General features: G+C 41.1%; 1 protein-coding gene across 3 annotated transcripts in view; it reads right to left on the bottom strand.

The window, feature by feature from the left end:
• ADAMTS16 (ADAM metallopeptidase with thrombospondin type 1 motif 16) overlaps positions 1 to 21,030 on the bottom strand; it is a 124,149-nt gene that overhangs the window by 21,794 nt on the left and 81,325 nt on the right. For 2 of the 3 annotated variants that reach the window (XM_037062969.1, XM_037062970.1), the window contains exon 18: positions 16,109 to 16,235. In XM_037062969.1, coding sequence (XP_036918864.1) covers positions 16,109 to 16,235 — 127 coding nt within the window. The remainder of the gene's footprint in view (positions 1 to 16,108; positions 16,236 to 21,030) is intronic. The other variant, XM_037062971.1, reaches the window with a different exon arrangement.

Here is a 21,030-nt window from a genome sequence, read left to right as displayed (position 1 = left end):
TTTTTAAAATACTTAACTAAATAATATAGCTAGATACACATATTTAGTCAACTAAATAGTTAGCTAATGCTGTCTCTGACATCAACTCCCTAATGTAAATGAAACGTCAGATATTATATCACTAAACTTATCAGGTGAGTCATATTGTGAATTCCGTATTTATATACTGCTCCTCACAACTCCCATGCAAGAAGACAAAGGAGGTGTGAAGAGGAATGTATTATACTGATATCTAATGAATATTTGCTGTACTATAATTGGTATAATTTATTAGCTTATGTTGAAAAACAGTCTAATGATCCAATGCTATTTACATGATCTATATAGACATAATAATATTCTTTTATATTTAAATGGCTTGACATATGCTCAATATTCTTACAATGATTTGGGACAGAGGAAAAAAGACCCATATTTAAAGATCTCTTTCTCTAGCTCAGCTGTTTTAAATGACTCAGATTGGGACAGCAGCCAACAAGTATAGCATTTATGGTAATTTATGCCAAAATATCATATGCAGAACATAAAAACGATGTCTGGTAGTTTAGACAGTACTATGATGTCTTTCTTTAACCGAACCTATGATGTAAGGTCTGCATTTGCACAAGTAGCCATGAGAGAATTGCATTAGCCTTCAGAGACATGGAAAAACATCAGTGGGAAGTCCAATTCTTTGTACGAAATAAAAGAGTCTCCTGAAGAAGAAGTGAAGATGTCTGAAAATGGTGAGACCAGTGGACGGCCGAACACAGGTGTCCTGTGTACGGCTCACAGTGTTGTATAGTCTAATAGGCATTAGATGATACTGGATAGGCTCTGCAAAATCTCATTGTCTTCAAGAAACATATCTATTTCAAGTCCTGAACAATCTACAGTCAGACAATCTGGGCTGATGAATTCAATCCTAAACCCCTGTAGTCTGCCGAGTCCCAATAGTAGTGGTAATGATGGCTAGTACTTAATGAGGTGCTCTATCTGTACTAACTCTCCAATTCTCACAGTACAGCCATATGGTACTTACGATTATTATACCCATTTTAGGGGTGGAAATTGAGGCACATAAATACTAAGTAACGTGCACAATAATATGCAGGAACACATGGAGGAGTCAGGATTCCAGTGCAGGGGGCCTGGCCTGATGCCTGAGCTCTGGACTACCTGAGACCTACCACCCTGAGGCTAAATGAGGACTTGTCACAAATATGGATCACAATGGCAACTGGGACAGAGTGGCCGACTGCCAATTCTGGAGAAAGCCTTCACAAGCATCCTTTGCTGAAGGCAGGACAGGAGAATCGGCTGCAGAAATAAGCAGTGATGTTGAGGATCGACAGAGCAGACTCTAAGCTGATGTCTTTGGTAACCATGGGTGGGCCACACAACTATTGGTGGGTGTGGGCCGCTCTTCAGTAGCTTTATAGAGGAAGCACATTTCCCTGAAACTTTTTTTTTTTAATTTAAAAATTGAGGTAGAGATTTTGGGAAAAATGGTGCAAGTGAGGGAATACAGAAATTCCTTTTCCCAAAAACAAATGGCTGAGAAGCTGTAAACATATCAAAAATAAAAAATAAAAAAAGATACTACTACTCACATAACAAATCATCTATATTTGCTCCATAAAGCACTTGGAAAGAGCACACTGCAGGAACAAGGCCGGGAGGAAGGAGACCAGCTCCATTTAGGTCTACAAAAGGATTGTATGCAAATGCCCAGGTAAGAACTGAGCTGGGAAAAAGAAAGCGTACATGGAACTTATTGAAAATTATAGAGCAACCCTCCCTTCACCAAGAGGCACACGTAAAAAAGGTATATAGCACCCAAAACAAAGATGAAGAAAATAATAAACTATTCTGGAAGAACACTTGCTTTATCAAATACAATTTAACAAAAGAGATTATACTGTCAGGGAATTTACAAGAGCAAACATTCCAAGAAACAAGACACCAAGGCTGAGATAAGACGGCAAAATGACCTTAAAGGCAGTGTGATGAGAAGCAACAGAAAGATACTCCCAGATCTGCAAGGAGGTGGGAGATCCTCCTTGAAAAGTCACCTCCAGACATCCTCTCGTTGACTGGAAGAAGGTTTGAACTACTGAACTCAAAGAGGAGAACACTATTGTATGAGCAGATGGCAAGGTCCCTGGGTTCCTTTAAATAACTAATCACGCATATGCAGCTGTGGACAGTACCATAGCACAGAATTGGCATGCTATCCTTACTGAAGAAATACAGGTACTCAATATATTATTATTATATTACTAAAGTAAACTGGAATGAGAAGCACTTATAACAAAGCACGTGCAAGCACTTATAACAAAGATTAATATGTTTAAAAGGTAAAGAAAGAAAAAGACAAAAAATCAAAGATTTGGGTCTGAGCTGAAGTGTGAGAAATAGAGAATTAAAGGAGTACAAATATGCTTGTTGCCTATTTTGTTCGACAGGGTTTTTGTGGCTTTAATTTGTGAAGTGGATAAATCATAAAAGAGAAGCTTAGGCATATTATTTAAAATTGTATAGATAACAAAATTAAATTTAGAAGTATACTGTGTCTTCTAAGTAACCAGAGGGGTAAAAAAAGAAGGAAGGGCATAAATCAAAAGTTATAAAGTTACAGTAGAGACATATTAAGTCGCTAAAAATAGCAGGCAAACTTAGTTAAAAATAATTAATATAAGACTTATCTATTGAAAGATAGCACACAAAATCACAGACCACTCTTGTGGAAATGTGTGCAAGTCATGAAGAAATGCTATCAAAATAAAGCCCCCAGCACATTAAAGAATACACAGTTATTAAGTAGGAATGCAAGGATGGTGTGATTAATCACAAATCCCAGGTCTCATTCATTTTAGGCTGCAGCATGAGATATGCTTTGCTTTTCTTCAAAAATTTAATGTCATAAATGCTCACTTATTTGAATAATGAAATGTGTCCTGGTTCAAGTGTTCAGTGACTTGAGGGGTTGACATGATGTCATTCACATAAACACGAAAACTTCAGTCCACTTAGCTCCTATGAGTTTTCAACTTTTGCCTGTAAAGCCATGGACCTCTCTAGACAAGGCTGACATTCTTCATGAAAAGAATATTCACTAAGGTTTTATAGCTCCATATCCTGAGGTAATAAGTGTCCTTTGGGCTTTCTGAATATTTATTCCATGTATATAATTTCCTAATGCACAGGCACACATACGTACACACATGTACACACATGCATACATACATGTGAGGGAGGAACCCCCCAAAAAGCTGAACTATCTTCTGGAGGGCAGGCCCCTTGCAGTACAGGCTTGCCCCGCTAGGGGAGCATTCTAGGAACCCATGTGTATAAGTATACCAGGTGGCCATTGTTGTGAGAGGCTGCGTTTGGCTTCACTGATTTTTTAGACTTTTTTAATGCATTTGCCCATTGCATGATGGGTGATGTAGGAGCACACCTGACTACACCATACTGAATGTTCAGCGTTTTTGGCCAGAAATGGCATGGCCCCAATGCCCCACCCTCCCTATTTGCTCAACCTTGCCCCAAATGACTTTTTTTTTGTTTCCCCTGATTAAAAAAGTCCTCAAAGGGAAATGTTTTGTTGCTGTGGAAGAGGTGAAACAAAAAGCTGCAGAAGCACTAACAAGAACCAAAATTGACGAGTTCAAAAACTGTTTTGAGCAGTGGAAAAACATCTTGTAGGTGTATTGCATTAAATGGAGAGAGATTACTTTGAAGGTGACTGAAGTTTAAACATGTACGAATAAATACACAATTTTTTATAAATAAATTCCAGGTTTTGGGCGTCCCCCTCATACATACATATGTTCATAAAGGAAAAAAAGAGCTCTGAAAAATATTTTCCTATTGATACATTTACATACACAATTTACACAACTGTCTTATAGGCAGTTCAAGTAGTATAATTTTCTCTCTCTGCAGGCTCCAATGGCTGCATGCTTTTGTCTCCTCGTCTATACCATGGAGGTGTAGTATTGATTTATTGGATTATGGTTAGGAGTAAGTGAGTTAATCCCTTATTTTGGTAAGCTTTAGATAATGTCAGCTCCTATCATTTTATCAGTAACATCATCACCATCACTGGAGTGAATGGTATGATTGGAGTAGAACTTATATCATTTAGGACAACCGCTCTAAAAATAGTAAAATCAAAGGAACTTGAACTTAGAGGCACCTTAAAGCTTCAGCTTCCCCGACTCCATGTAACCCTCCCTGATTACTAATGTCCCTGTGCTGACGTCCCCTGGCCATTTCTACTTCTCTGTTCAAAGTGACTGTTTAGTGATTCAAAGATCTTACAGTGAATATCGCTGGCAACGTGAGACATAGATAAACATTTTCCATTATAATTACATTTGTCCTCATGTCATACATGGAGAGAGAGGAAAGGGCAACCAACTTCTCCGACTGGTCCAGAACTATTCTCTGGGTTCCCTGGACCTGGGACTTGGAGTTTAAAAACGGAGACCGTCTAGGCCATCTGGGATGAGTTAATAACCTTAGGAGTAATTTACTTTCCTTTCTTCTCAATACAGTGAAAATATAACCACAAACTTTTGTAAAAATTTCCAAAAATTGTCTCAATGCTTCAATTGCCTTGGCTCCATTACTACTAATGATTAAAAGAATGTCCCAGGCATTGACCACATTTTAAATATCTTATGAATATTTAGTTATCTTTCTAAACAACCACAATAGAAGTCTTTCACGAAACACAATGGGCTAAGTATATACGTCTTTATCCCTGATGCCTTCCTCAATTTTAACAGAGGCCAGGAACAAGTTTTCCACTCCGACTGGAGAGGCTGACTTGGGCGTCAGAGACAGGAAAGGTGAGAGGCAGGGGGCGCTGAGACTCCACCACCCCAGGACCTTCCTTGCGGTGCTCCAGAGAGCTGGCACACGAGATGTCTCATCACAGCAACACACACCTCTGATGACAGGACCCTTCTTTGGAGAAACAGGTGGCCCCAGGGGAGAGGATCCGGAGATGATAGAGCAGTTGAAGAAGCCTGTCTCAGCACTGAAACGTCTAATCGGCATCTCAGCCCCAGTCCCCACATGACTGGATAGACAAGAATCACCAGGCATTGGAAGAAGCTCTCGAAGCAACAGAAAAGACTATGAACAAACATCTAGAAAAAGGAAAATGGAGGGAATAGACCCTGCAGGTAAGAAGGATGGAGATGGTGGGGGCGGAGAGAGAGAGGGAGTGAGTGAGAGAGAACAATGATCGGATTTTTAAAGAAAAAAGAGAGGAGTGGGGTGATTTAAAAGAAAGATTACAATTAAAGGCCACAAAAGTAAGAAAACATTGGTTGTCGGGTATTAAAAAATAAACAAAACAAAAACTCCAGAAAATCTATAAGATGAAATAAAAAACATCTCCCAAGACAAAAAGGATAAAGGGGTGAAATTTGAGAAGAAAACATAAAAACATTAAAGCAAAACATAATGTATCAAGAATTCAAGAGGCAAAGATATAAGGAATGAAGGAGAGCAGTATCAAAACCTGTTTCCCCACATGCACACAGGAAACGAATGAAGATACAATGAGATTAAAGCACATTAGTAACCCAAGAATAAATGAAAGTCCCTAACGCTTCCAAGGGGGAGGTGGTAAATGTAATCAGAACAGCAGTGGACTCCCTGGCAGCCACAGGAGATGGAAGACAGTGATGTCATGCCCATAAAATTCCTAGGGAGAGGGAACTTTCCCCCTGAACTCTGTTCTCAAAACTCTCTGTTACCGCTAAAGCTGGGAAAGTTCAACTCCAGGAAAATTTCTCAGACAGTGCGAAGAGGCTGTCCCCCCAAATGTGGTGTAAACACGCCAGAAAACAATATACCAGTCACAGCATAGAGAAACAAGGGGAGGAAGTCCCAGCAGGACAGGTTCAGGTTGGAATAAAACAGTGGCCCCACGGGTGAGGTCCCCAGGGGAAAAACCAACTGAGGAGTTCTCTGACACACCGGGCAGTGCTGGGAGAAACCCGGGGCGCCCTCACCTCCTCCTCCTCCTGTCCTAATAGCACTTTCTCCATGAGGTGCACCCACGCTCTGCACCTCCTACTCTCACTGCTCCCATCTCCTCTCACCTTGCTCTGTTTTTGCCTTTTGATCCATGGCTCTTATCACCTTCCAAAATATGCCATCATTTTTTTATACATTATGCTTATTGCTGACTGTGCCTCTTTCCCAATAAGCTCAAGGACAGGGACCTATGTTCACTCACTAATGTGTACCAAGAGCCTGACACACAGCAGACACACAACTTACATTGGTTAGATGAATTGATGCCATATATATAGATCTGTGTGTGTGTGTATAGTTTTATGTAAAAAAAAACCTAAGCAGACAAAATTTAGGCAATTAACTTTTAGAAGAGTAAAATTTAATATACAAAAGGATAGAATCAGGATATCCTACTTAGCCTGCAAGGATCAATAAATAATAATGCGAACAATGAATAATAATGAAATGTCACCATGTTGGGAGAATGGAGGCCAAGGAAGTCGATGTTGAGAGAGAGCTTAGTGATGCTGAATAATTCAACGTGATGCAAAGGGCTACATCCTCCCCAGTGAGATGCATAAGAGAATAACCTCTAAAACCAATAAATAGAAAAATGATAAGTATGCATATTATTTAGAAATATTGGAACAGGGCCCAAAAGAGAGAGACAAAGTAACAGAAATTTTTGCTCTGGTTATTGGAACTAGGGGTGAGTTTGTGGCTGGGGCAGGAATGGCAATTTCTTGTAGTGAACTTTAAAGTACAATATGTCTATTTAAACTGTCTTTACTAAAGGTAAAGCACGTCTTTACTAAACAAAAATCAATGAAAATATTAGACGTCAGAAGCAAAAACCTAGATTCAGTTTAAATGCTGAATTTGGGGAATTTAAATGGATTCTTCTCTTTAGTGCTTGCTTATGTAAATTAAGAAAACACGTCATTAGTGCATCAAAAATTAAAAATCCCTTATTGTTGAAATTTTGTCTGGTAGAAAAATGTCATGAGGCTGCAAGGATGTGGCAGCTGCAGGTGCAGGGGGTTTTGGTGCGGATTCCTGTCTCGCATCGGATCCAGACAAAAGCAAACACTGTCGGAGATCATGGGCTCTTTCCTCTGTGACAACTGCATTCCTGGTGGCCACAGGCAGACACATATTAAGAATTTACTTTCTGTTCCAGGTCATTTTAACCTGAACTTCTATGGAACCTGTAGGGAAATAGATCAAGTGGAATATAAAAATGTTTTATGCTCTCGTGTGGTCATATTTTTTATCTTGCAACACTATTTCTTCATGGAAATGAGGTCTTGTCTTGAAAGTGGCATTTTACTTGAAAATGTAATTCATCAAAACAAGCTAATTTGAGGGTCTCTTTGGTTTTAAGGATATTGCTTAAAACTATGCATGCCTTTAAAAGTACAACGAAAAACAGGTAACATTTATTGGAAATGTCACAAATAAAATAAGGACTGCCTAAACAGAAACCTGAGGAAAATAGAAGAAGAATAAGAAAATTCTACGCTGTAGGAATCATGTTCATGGGAGAAATACTTGTCTAAAAATCTCATAGCCACATGCTAAAGTTAATGTGTGAGTCTTATTTTCCTTCCAGACCTCAGCCACTCTCGAAGGGAGATTCTCAGATCTCTGCAACTGGTGAATGGCAAAATGATGTTGGCAAAATCGTGTTTTACAGGTGACACTCTAATGGCAGCACAGCATGTCAACCAAAACTAACCTGAGTTCTTGAGCAAATGCTAAGGTGAATTGAAAAATAAATTATTAAGCTCCTGTATCAAACTTGGAAGTCAATTAGTTTGATTTTTCTCAAGGTAAAAGCTCTTTCAAGGTTACATGAGTAACTGTACTTACTCATCTACTCAAACTTCCTAGTCCTGTAAGATCAGAAATTTTTTTTTAATTCAGTGAAACTTTTACAGAGGAGGGGTGGGGAGGCAGAGAAAAGGGAGAGGGATTCTGGTGGGGAAAATGACTTAGTATGGACACATCACCAGCAAGGCTACATGGGAGAAATATTTGCAAATCAACACTTTTCAAGGAGTGTCTAAACAGTTTTAAATAACGAACTTCAAACTGACAGATTAATTAAAAATGCTTGTTCAGTATTCAATCCATATTCAAACAGCCACGCCATACCTGACCCACTACTTTCCCTTCCCTTTGCCTTGCCCTCCTAAAAATACAATATGAAAACCAGCAAAGGAAACTGGCCTTAAATGATGCATTGTCAATCCAGTCTACTGCATTTCAGTCTACTGAATGAATCACCTGGCTCTCTGTTTTTTAGAGTTGTGTTTCCTGTAGCACGTATCCTTAGGATGCCTTAAATGCAGACAAAGTGCTCCCTAGTCCCAAGGGTTTATCCAAAATTCTTCAGTGCAGTAATGGGCCTATGACACTTTCTGTGGACAGAGCCATGTGCATCCAGGTCCTTCTAGACAGGTGGGGCATGGAGTAAGCTCTGTGCCCAGACACTGGATGCCCTGTAAGCAGCCTTCTACAGCAGGAAAATTCTGCTTCGTGGTCAGGTCACTGTCCCTGGTCCTCCCCACTCAATGCAATTGCTTAGAGACACCTTTGCTTCTGCCACTGGGAGAAGAAAACGATGAGTAAGGCTGCCCCCTCCCTGTCCTGCTCAGCTCCCTCCAAGCGTACTCTCACAGATCCCTGCCACACCTGCTTCCTCCATCCTGCTCCCCATCATTTCTGGAGGAGCACAGCGACGTCACCAGCCCCCATGTGAACATGAGAGAACCAGCAGCAAGCCCTCCCTTCTTGATTTTATAACATCAAAATCCAACAGAAATAAGTCCAACCTATTAATTCAATGTGCAAAAACACTGAATAATACAGACATTTACAAGTAAAGAGAACAAAGAAATGTAAGGCTGGCCAAAGCTGAGTAAATGGAAGATGGTGCCATACTGTTAATTTTATTTAAAAAATAATACAGAATAAGCTGGAGAGCAATTTAGGGGTAAGAATAGTCATTATTTAATGATAAAGAGTAATTCATGTAGAAGCTGCAATCCTACCTAACAACATAGAGGGAAATGTTAATGTTAAGTATAAAATAGAATTAAAAGAAAAAATTGAAAAGTAAACAATCACAATATGAGATTTAAAAACTCTTCTTTCAGAAACAGAGACACAAGATAGACAAAAAGTCAAAGCCTATTTGGATAAATGACTCAGGAACTTGTTCTAATTGTCATAGAAAACAATCCCATTCTAACACAGAACACGCATTCCTTCATTCTCCTGGGACACATCTGTAAAATCTCCCACTCCTAAGCCATAAAGAAAGACTTGAAAATTCTAAAAATGATATAATATTAATTCTTTCTTTGATTTTTAACATGCCAACATCTGAAATAACAAAAACATTACCCAATGCTTCCCTAAGTTTGGAAATGTAAAACCATAAAAAATTCTAAGTAATTTATAAATCTGAGAGTAAGGTAATCCTGCCTAATTGTACCTAAAAACAGTATCTTGTGTTCTTCCCCTCAGCCTTGAAGCTGAGTCAAGCTTCTAGTTTTCAACAAATACATATGGAAGCACTGATTGGTACACAGGCAGGGAATATGTGGCCACAGACATAAATTATTAGCAGTAAAATCTATTCCATCTATCTGTCCATCATCTATCCATCCATCATCTATCCATCCACCTATTTATCAACTTTTTAACAATCCAATTATCTATTATATATTTGCCATTTACATATTCTATATATCAATCTGTAAGCTTGATTTTTATGTTTGTTTTAAAATAGTTGAACTATACGCCACAGCATGTATTATTAGATGATAGTTATTCTGAGTATGGGGTGCTCGTGAACTTTACAGTCAATCATGCTGAGGCTTAGAAAACAGAATATACAACTCTTACTAGAAATTTGGGTAATATTTCATCTACACAACCAGGTAAGTTCTCTGAAAAACAGTAGTGTTCTCAAGGTGTCTTTCTGCCATTGGTCATATTGATACATAAATAAACAAACAAATAAATAACAAAACCAATACACATACTCATGTACCACAATAAAACAAATGAGCCAAAGACAAACAAGCAGGAAAAAATCCCTCCGAAGTACCAAAGATTTTACAGAGCTATGTGGGGCAGATATTTAGGTATGAAATGACAAATCCCTATTTAGGAAGCTAGTTAATTTTTATATCATCACTGATTCTGCATTGGTTTCTATATTAATATTTGAGTGACTGAGACAATGAGTCATATCAGTTTTGCTTCTGGCTAATTCTGTTTGTCCATATTTTTAAAAATTATTTTATTGTTGTTCAATTAGAGTTGTCTGCAGTTACCCCCCACTACTCTCCCCCACCCCAGCCATCCCCACCTCCCTCCCCTGCTTCCACGCCCACTTGGTTTTGTCCATGTGTCCTTTCCTGAAAACCCTTACCCCCTGTAATTGGACTTGCACCAGGAATGCATTTTAACACTTGTCATCGCCAGCCTGAATGCATTTTAAACTCATTGCTTTGGTGTTAGGTGCTATTTTCCCAGGAGAGATTCAGTTAGGTATCTTCTTTGTACCAAGACACTGTCACACCTAGGTAGGTCATCATCTGGCTTCAGGTCATGATACTCATACCTGAAAGGGTGACTTCACACTTTCACTGAAACTCTCAAGAGAGTGTCAATTACAGAGAGGCCGTGACACTTCTGGTTTCCCTGATTAAACAGAGGTTAAATGCCTTTTCAAAGGGGATAGAGTGGGGAGAGGACAGACATCTAAGAACAAGAAGATTGACCCAAGGGAGGTGACTTCTCTGGGCATGAGACACAGGAGGCCGGTCTCTCAGAAGAACAGGACAGTGGAGCATTGGAGCCCAGAGAACACATCTTCTCAGATTCTCTAAAGCCCCTTTGCAAGTATCTTCCTTCGTCTGTGAGTTTGCTTAAGTTCAGCAACAACTGGCACTCATCTATCTCATAGTGAAAAGAAAAGAAAAGAAGAAGATTGCACCAGGTAGCCGACATTCTTCCCATCTACCACTGTAGTGTCACGGAGAAATCTCTGCCTTGAAGTCACTGTAGAAAGGCATTCCAAACTTGAGAGTGATATAGAGCTAATTTACTAAAAAAAACACTTCTTCTTTACTAAAAGAAGAAACAGCCTAACACAATTCCCAAGTATCCCAGAAAACAATTTTGAAATCCAAGAGGAACTGCTGGGCAGGAACAGCTATGCAACTTACAAAATCCAGTGCATGCACCAGACATTTCAAGGTGGCGACAGCAGAGAATGAAACCAAGCAGGGACATTTCTGAGTGCAGGGTCCTGGGCAGTTTGGTTCCAGACCTAGGAAGTGAGTCCTGCTGCTAATTTATTCTCAGTTACTCAGATAATTAAATAAACTGAAATGTTCTCATTTTTGGCATTCCCGTGACTGAAACCCTTTCATACACGGGAACTACGGAAGTGATCAGGGTTCTTTTCATTCCTTTGATGACTTATACACCACTGGGTGGTTAATATTTTTATGGCTCATATCAAAAAGAGATGAGACACACGTAAAAATGACTGTCCCTTTGCTGTCATTAAAAGTGTTGAATCTTGCCCTTCTGCAGCGCGCAACCCAATGAATGTAGTCACTGACCTCGTTATCTTGGCTGTCAAACAAGCTATTCTGTTAATGGGTTTGTGAGGAGTCACCAACACACAAGCAACAATAATATGACCACCCAAAGATCCCGTGCAGAGGATTACAGAGAGAGGGTATTTTTGGACTGATTGCTAAGATGAGAAAACAGGGCATTTGATCACAACACATTTCACCTAAATTCTCCCCCTGCATTCCTAGAAGAATACTGCAGAGAGGGGAAAAGTATCCCTTTACCATCTGGAAAGTATTTCCTCTTGAATCTTCAATCCATTGTCCAGGATGCTTCGAAAACTACTAGTTAAGATAAATGACATGAAGAGCCACTCCATTTAGATAAACTGAGAAACAGAAAGGAAATAAATAGCTGTGTGATTTGTAGTTCTTGTTTCAAAAGCGAGTGATAAAAATGCTTGATTCATGCTAAAAAGAAGACAGAGGCAGCTGAGCTACGGGTGGGGCAGGGGGGTCCATGTATTGCTAGTCTGTTCCAAGGCCACTGCAGAGACAGACTTGCCTAGCGCGAGGAAGAGAGACCAGAGGTTCTGTGTCAGTTCAGCTCCCTTCCTGAAGAGCAGCTGGGAATCACCTAAGCCCTGTCATTTAGCCATCAAGTTCATGCTGCTGGAGCCAACCAGACTTTTTAAGATCATCTTCCTCCAGCAAGGAGACCCCTGGACTGCTAGTACTCTGCCCCCTGCAGAGATTTATGACCTGGGATTCCCATTCCGCTAATGACCCAGGAGCTTGACGGGACTCCAGCTGCATGAGTCTCAGGCACGCCATTTGGACGCTGATGCGGGAGGTCAGGAGTTCAAACCAGCAGAGCAGTTTTTCTTTTTCATTTAAATTACAAATGAGCAGGCTGCAGATTAAGATGTTTTAAAGATCCCACACCCCAATCCTTTGGGGACCCTCCTACAAATTGAGCATGAAACACCAAATTGTACCCCATTGAATCCTGCCACTCAGTTGGCTGAGTGAGTTGTGAGAGAATGAGCTGTTTGCAGTCACTCTAGCTTCGTGAGGCCATTGGAGGGACACCACAGGACACCGGGGCTTGGAGAAGGCCCCACACCTCACTGGAGACAGACTCTAATAAGAAAAACAGGCTCTTGGGTTCAGAAAAATAACTGGGGCTTTCTGTCTACTTAATCAGGAACAGAAAATCGTTAGTATTCTGGGCAAGAGAGAAATGCATCTCACAGCTCAAAGGAAAACAAAGTAACTTTTAAAATTAAGATCTATTTTCCCAATTCAATTGTTAAAACAAAACTCTGGAAAAATATATATATTATTGTTTCACAAGCAAGTGATAAAATGTTTAATTCATGCTAAAATGAAGACAGAGGCAGCTGATATATATATATATATATATATATATATATATATATATATATATAGTGTATATCAGTTTATATATAGTGATTATCAGTATATCAGTTTATTTATATATATATAAATATAGTGCATATTTATTCTTCTGTACTTTGTCATTGATAGCTTTGCTTCACAGACAAAATAAGTAACTGTTGAGAATTTGATTCTTCTTTTACAGAAATATTAAACCAACCAATATTAATTGGGTATTTAACACGTGTGCTGTTCAAAGAACATTTACATGGATTTGTCAATCATGCCCTCTGCCTGTGTTCCCCCAATTACATACAAGATGGGCAGACAAAGGGAGACTGGCACCCAGGTCGGTGGCTTCACAGCCCACACCTTTAACCACATGCAGTCTGCCCAGCAGGCACTGCGTACTCCCTTTGGCCCACTGGCATCATCCAGGCTCAGTAAGTCCACTCCACGCAGAGGTGTGGGACGGGAGCCAGGATCTTTGTCCCACCTGTTCCATAGGAAGCTATGGGGTCCGCTTGCCATCCAGCCCCTGCAATTGGCTGGGGTGCAGCAGGAACCACCTTTGTCCTCCTAAGGACTCTTCCAGCAGGAAAGTGAGCCATTAGGTTTCCAGCTAGGATTTGTATTCTTTTCCAAAGCTTTCTCTTTTAGAGGGAAATACACATTTAACAATGTGAGACAAATAAATCAAAGAGTTAAGGCAGGTGGCTCTGGGTTGTTCCTAGGTGAATCTGGGGCGCTCTCAGTGTGTTTTCTACCTTCTGCTGCCATACATAATTTAAACTTCTCCCAGACCCTTCGGTCCTAAATTGTACCTTTCCTTTCAGCACAAGGAGCTCTTGCCAGAATTTGCCTATAACGTTGGACCTGAATGAGATATATGTAGAATACATAGGACATGGAAAAACACAGAGATGGCTTTGGCTCGAGAGCCATCAAAGCTAGAAGAACGAACTGTAGGGAAGTAGAGAAGGCCAAGTGGAAAAAACAGTGATGGGCAGAACATCCCTTATGTATATACATACTTACAACAGAGCACAAGGGATATATGACATCCACTTAGAAACTCTTTGAAGGAGTCAGTAAGCATGAAGCTAAAAGGGAACCAGAGACGTACTCTAGGAAGGCTTTCAGGAAGGATTGGGACGTTGGAGGAGAAGAGGTAGAGTGAGGGGGTAGATTCCCAAATGGGCTGTTTGTGGGAGGAAGGGGTGGTTGTTTCCTGATCCCCATCTCTGAGGTTTGAGGTTGTGGGCCCAGAGTGTGGAATGGGGAGAAGGAGGAATGCTGGAAGAGACCAGAGGGAATATCAAATCAATGTCCTGGGAGGGAGTAAATGACCAGGCAAGGGTGTTAGGATTGGCTGCCATCCTGGGGTGGCCGTGTGAGATGGTGACCACAGTTTCTGATGGAGAACAGGGGCTTATAAATTTTCTGGCAGCATTTCACTACTGAGCTCCACGTATGGAGCCGGTGATAAGTTGGGTGTAGCCAAGTTGGGTCTCCCAGGATGGATAAGGGAACAAGAATTGGGGATTCTGACGCCCTCCATCCTGTGACTCTGCTTGCCTTGCAGGTTGCCCTTCCCCACCTGACTAGAGCTGGCTCACTAAAGCCAGGCCTGTTGTAGCCCACGGAGAGGTGAACGGGAGAGGCCGAGTCTGCAGGATGTACACAGAAGGACCTGCCTGACTTCTGCTGGCATCTTGCCAGCCAGATGGTGATTTGGGCAGGAGGATGGGGAACCCTGGCTGGGGCAGGGCCAATGACTCTGTGACATGATGGGCCCCCAGCCCCTGAGGATACAGGTGAACTAGGAGTACAGGATCTTCTCAGGGAAGCCCATCTTGATACCTTAGTGGGAGGAAAGATCCTGGACTCTCAAATTGTTGATAAGGGGCCTCATCTGCATCTTGAACAAGTGACCCAGGCACCACACAGGTCAGAGAAGAAGGCAGACAGACAGGCCCTCTCTCCCTCCTATATTTTATTGTCTCCACAAAAAGCATCCGTTTCATGACTGGAGCCTCAGTTCAGCAAGCCTGGGATCCATATTCCAGCTGTTTTTAAAGCCATCCACCCTCCCTTTACAACCCAGGGAGCTCTGTGCACAGCTTCCTCTAACCGATTCCATTCAGTAAGCCACAGAAAAGATAAAACACTTCCATGTGCAACAACATGGATGTGCCTTGTGAATATCACACTAAGTGACATAAGTCAGATGGAAAAAGTCAAGAATCATATGATTTCACTCATACGTGGGATAAAAAACTGAAAGCAACAACAAGCAAGACAAACAAATGACTAAAAGGCTCACAGACACAGACAACAGAGGGGTTACCAGAGGGGAAGGGAATTAGGGTGAGAAAAAGGTAAAGGGGAGTCAAATATATGAAAACAAATTGAGACTTGACCTTGAGGGGTGAACACACAATGCAATATACAGATGATGTATTTATTATACAGAGTCCAGCAGAAATAAAGCTTCTTTGAGTGTGGTTGGTAAGTATGCAAATGTCTCACATGAGATGGACAGCAATTTGAATATTTCACTTAAAATGTTATACAATGTTCTTGAGTGTGATATTGTTATGTTACAGATTTACATGCTTATTTTATAATAAAAGATTCTGTAATAAAAAGGGGTGTTATTTATGCCAGACCTTGTAGAATTCAACCCTTGAAACTATATGTATTCATTAATCAATGTCACCCTAATGCATTTTATAAAGTTTTTAAAAGAAGAAGAAATAGCAGGAAGGGGACAGGAGCCTGGGAACCAAAACATCTTTACCACATGTTTAAATACTGTCACCCATGCCAGTATGCAGATTAAAGTAAATATATGACATGATACTACTGTAAGAACTTCCACTGACATTCCCAAGATTACCCAGGCAACTTTTTAAAGCTCGCTTGTTCAGGCAGTCCTTGTAACTTTTGCCTCTTTGCTCTTAGGGATTACGTGATAGTACTCGGTGTTTCTGCCCCCTAGATGCAGGGGTTCCTAGGACTTCCCAAGTATATTTGCAAAGCTACCAAACTAGCTCTAACGAACATGGTGGTCTTACCTGGGAGGACATGCAGATAGTTTGCAAGGCACCAGCCCTGTGACAGGCCGGGTGTTGGGGTTGCAGAATGACGTATTTACTTGAAACTTCAGGTCTCTGTAGCAGCCTTCTCGTGTGGTCATCTGCCCTACATGAAAGGGTGAGATAAGATAAAGACTCATAGACATGCTCCATGGTAAAAAGCAAATGAAAAGCTAATGAAGACTCATTGAAAAAAACTTCCCCACATTTGCAAGTCTTAGTGTTACTGACCAATTTGCTAACTGTAGGTATTGTACTTTCCTGACTGGTCTTCATAATTTTTATTAGTGAATTTCATCAGTTCTAAGATGCATACATTTTCTCCCTCCATTTTAACTTCTTTAAAATCAACATGGGCCTTGCTGTTGATACAAAGATACCTTTGATGAAATGTACTAATTCTTTTCTATTGTTTCTGTGGTTGAAATATACTTATCAGTTCTTAAAACTAACACAATACTAACTATGCAAGACTTGTGGGTCCATTTGAGAGGTTGCAATAGGAAACAATCAGTGATAAAGAAAGAAAGACAGATCAAAATAACAACAGGAAGTTTATCACTAGAGAATTTACAGAGATAAATATCACCACAGTTTCAAGCCAACTGTCAAACTTTTTGCAATAATAATTTAGGTGTTGTATGGAACGAGGTCAATGGAAATATAAGCTGGTTTGATTTCTGCCTCTGCTTACATCTTCAGCTATTTAGGGCTCTGTGAACATCCCTAAGTTTGTTCAGTCCTTCAATTCGTTAATTTACCCAAATAAGCATTGTTACTTCTCTGAGGTACCTAGAATAGGCAAAGTCACAGAGAGGGAAAGTAGAACGGTGGGTACCAGAGGCTGGGAGAGTGGGGCAGGGCATGGGTGTTTCGTGGGGACAGAGTTTCAGTTTGAGAAGATGGAAAAGATCTGGAGATGGGATGGTAGCAACTCTGTACAGCAGTGTGAATGTGCTCAATGCCACAGAGCTGTGCACTTAAAGGTAGTTACATAGTAAATTTCATGTTATGTACATTTTGTAACAATAAGAAAGAGACCCAAATTAGATATTCACTTTGATAGGTGTTATTAAATAGTTCCTTTAATGGAGAGAAAAATATTAATAGGAGAAACAAACTTATGTTGATTTAAAATTAACAAAACTAAAATACATTATTATCTAAAATAATTTAATCACTCTGCTTGGAAAAACTGGAGTCATACTGTTCGTGCGCCATATGTCTTTTGTTCCCTGAAGCCGAAGCTGGAGAGTGATAGAATGATGCCCTGACTCCCTGCTCAGGAAGATACCGAGTTTGCTTGTGAAGGAAGAGCCCACAGTGCTTCGGGATAGCCACGCCACCACTGTGGGCTCCAGGCACAGCAAACTCGAACTCTTGGTTCCATTTGAAACCAGATCCTTTTTTCCTTAAGGAAAAGCAAAGCCTCTAAAGGGAACTTTGGAAAAAAAATTGACATCTCGGCTCTTCTTTGTCAAAGGAATAAAGTGAGTCTCTAGACAGTCAGTTTTCTTGAGTGGCAAGAGGAGAGAGAGGCCTCCAAGGGTCCAAAGCAGACCCCTGAGCCTGAGCCTCAAACCACTGACTGCCTGGGGTTCAATCCTGTGGGAACAATGGAGGGGTGGTTGCATGGGACATTTGCAGTTTTGTGCAATTATTTAACTCTTTGCTAATTTTACACAATCATATTCTAAAAGTGTTTTTGGGGGGTGCCCCCCACTGTGAATTTTGCAAATAATTCTTCCCGATTTTAATAATCTCTGATCAAGAATGGCTTGTTAAAAGTGACTTTGATAAAGGCCGTGGAATACTCCAGCACTAACATAAGAAAATTTATGTACACATATTGAGAATCTGGAAGGCAACATTTCTACGAAGGAACAAGATCCAAATCATACATAATGAATGACCCTAAACACTACTGTCAGGAAGGTCAAGTTGGCATTCTTTGAAGAACAACCTCAATGTCACAGGGCCAAAGAATGGTAATAAAAATGAGTGTTTCAAGCACTCTGGTAAGTTTGCAGCCCCAACATCTGCTCTAATATGTCGGTTTAGGATAATCAAAGATGGGGTTGGTGACTTGTGTGGGACACAAGAGTGTGTTCACACACCCACATGCAAGAAACAGAAATAGTGATTGGAGAGACAAAATTCCCTCTTCAGCAGAAGCAGCATGGAAGGCAGACCCCGCATCAAGGTCCTGCTCTGTGGGCTGGGACATTCATACTTCAACACTTAGGGCGCATCCAGGTGTCACATGGCCAGTAACCATGGAAACAGGTTTAGATTCTGCCTTAAGAAACCATTTCCTCCACAGTTGATTCAGAGCTACAAAGAATTCCATTAGATCAGAAGGTCTTTACTTTGGCTCCAGGACCTGAAAATCTGAGGCCACAGGCTTGGCCGAGAGCATTCCTGTTTCTCCTTTCACGTCCCTGATTTTGTTCCTGAGTTTCTGTATGGTTCCTATCAGATCAAATCTCCCTGAGGATTCCCTCCCAATCCTCTCCCAAACTCCAGCTTTCCTATTGCCTATTCACCACACTGTTCTTACCCATGTCTCAACCATCCAATAACCTCACTTGTAGGAAAGACGGTGAGAACTAAAACATAAGGGAAACAAATCACTCTCACATTCATGCGCAATGTTCATATCTTTTTTCTCAAAGGCTTTTTTGTGGGTCCTTAGTCAGAGACTTTTGCTCACCATATGCCTGTAACTTGCATGCTCAAGTTCTTGGGATTAGACTTATTGAGACCCCCAGTTGTCGGCCTGCCTGTTGGCCTTTGTCACATTCCAGAAGGAAAAAGACAAGCTGTTCTTTGAACTGGCTTGTAGCCACTCAGCTTCCGACCAGCACTCTCACGCACACACAAACACACAGGCACACATCCAAGTGCATTCATCATTCACACGCTCCTTTGTACATGTGTGTGCAGACACCCACTCCTCTAAAGATGACCACATAATCCAAAAATAAGGAGATAAGTGTTCATCATCCCTGCCCTAGGGCCACAAGAATAACAAGATCACTATGTAATACCCTCTTGATTCAAGAGGTTCATAACCTAAGCTGCCTAATTTCCTAGGCAAAGCTCTAACATTAACAGAAAAGAACAGACACTGAAATTTCCTTGACTAGACAAAGTGTTAAGAGCTTTCTAGCTATTCTCTCATCTAATCCTTGGAGGAACCCTATACAGTAAGTCGCATTATGATCCACGTTTTACAGATGGGCTGACTAAGGTGTAGAAGGCTTACATAGCTAATAATAGGAGATTTTAAGATGTGGGGCCAGGATGTGCCCCCTGGCTTTGTGGTCAAAACTGCCACAGTGTATGCTATAGCTCGCTTTCTTTCTACCCAGTGTAACATAGGGTAGAGGCTTCTTATTTGAGACCGAGATTCTTGACATTTTCTATTTCAGAACTCTTTATAGGCTAGGGATAATTTCTTAAACTCTGTTGCAATGCAATAAATGGAGCTCAAATTCTTAAATTAACAGGGACCAAAACTAACAGGGGTGGAAATGGGAGGGAGGTGGGAAGTACGGGGGGGCGGTGGGCTGGGATGGGAGTAAAAGACAGAAAACTGTACTTGAACGATAATTAAGTAAATACAAAAAATTCTAAATAATGAAAGTCACACCCAGAAGCAGGAAGAAGAGAGGCATGGAGTGGCCCTGGGGGCACTGCCACCACGAAGGGGTGACAGAAGGCTTACCCCACATCACCATTCCTGCACCTGGTCCTTGCATATTTATAAACCAATAAGTGGTTAAAGATCTTGTGTGTTTTTATTCAACAAGTAAGTACTTGGCTCCTGGTGTATGCAGGACACTGTGCTAGGCCCTGAGGACACAGCAGCTCATGAGAAAAAGCAAATGTCATGAACCAGCCTTCACCAAAACCATTCCATCTCCACTGCAGAATCCAAACCGTGAAGAGTACAGCAAGTCACAAAAACAGATCTGAATACACATCAGGCATGATAAGGCCATGAAGACAAATACCTTGAGAAGCAAAGGGAATCAAGGGTGGCACTGCCTGGGATAGCAAGGGACCACTTCCTGCTGCCAAAATGCTACCTCACTCATAACAGGTGAGCAGAACATGGCAAAGACAAGCTGCAGGTAACACTGACACTCAGTGACAAAAGTTCCTCCTTTAGGGCTGGGAGAGCTCAAAGCAATGAGAAAGCTTGCACATATGATGCTGGTACAGGAAAGAATCAAAACCAGAGAACAGTTGAAAAAGCAAAGCAAATCAGTGCTCAGTACAGTAGCTGTTAAAAAGATGAGATGCGGAACCTTAAATTATGTTATCAGCAGGATACGTTTTAGGCAGTGAGTGTGCCCAGGTCCTGGGTATTCTGCAGAGATCAACTTGGGAACTGACATAAGAACTACCCTTTCAGTCATAGTAGAGGCATTTATCTCTGTTTCCAATAAGAATCATACCCAACACGTCACTACATTTTTGCTGTGATTAAGTCAAGTTGTGAATAAAGAGGTGAGCAAAGGCAAGGTCGGGGGGTAATTGGCAAGGCAATCTTGTTAGCTACATACTGAGCCCACGGGCCAGGCTCCCTAGGTCATGGGGGTTCACTGTCCACACAAACACACATGGGTAAATACAATATGACATGCCAAGTGTGTACAGGGATGCCCACATCCTAGATTCTTAAAACTGGCCTGGTGAGGCTCAACCATACCTTCTCTTAATGGAGGGGATCCTTAGCAGCACTTAGAAAGCAAAGAGGGGGGAGCACACAGTAGTGCCCACTACCCCCGGGTAGATGCCCTCAGGCAGCTGAGCACCCCTGACCGGGCTGGGGAGTGCTGGTCTGTTGAGACAAGGACACCTGGAAACACTCTTGGCTTTGGATGCCCAAT

Source organism: Sturnira hondurensis, unplaced genomic scaffold (genome assembly GCF_014824575.4).
Source record: "Sturnira hondurensis isolate 20B ecotype Veracruz unplaced genomic scaffold, ASM1482457v3 Scaffold0014384, whole genome shotgun sequence".
NCBI classification, from domain to species: Eukaryota; Metazoa; Chordata; class Mammalia; order Chiroptera; family Phyllostomidae; genus Sturnira; species Sturnira hondurensis.
This window is presented reverse-complemented; position numbering and strand designations above follow the sequence as displayed.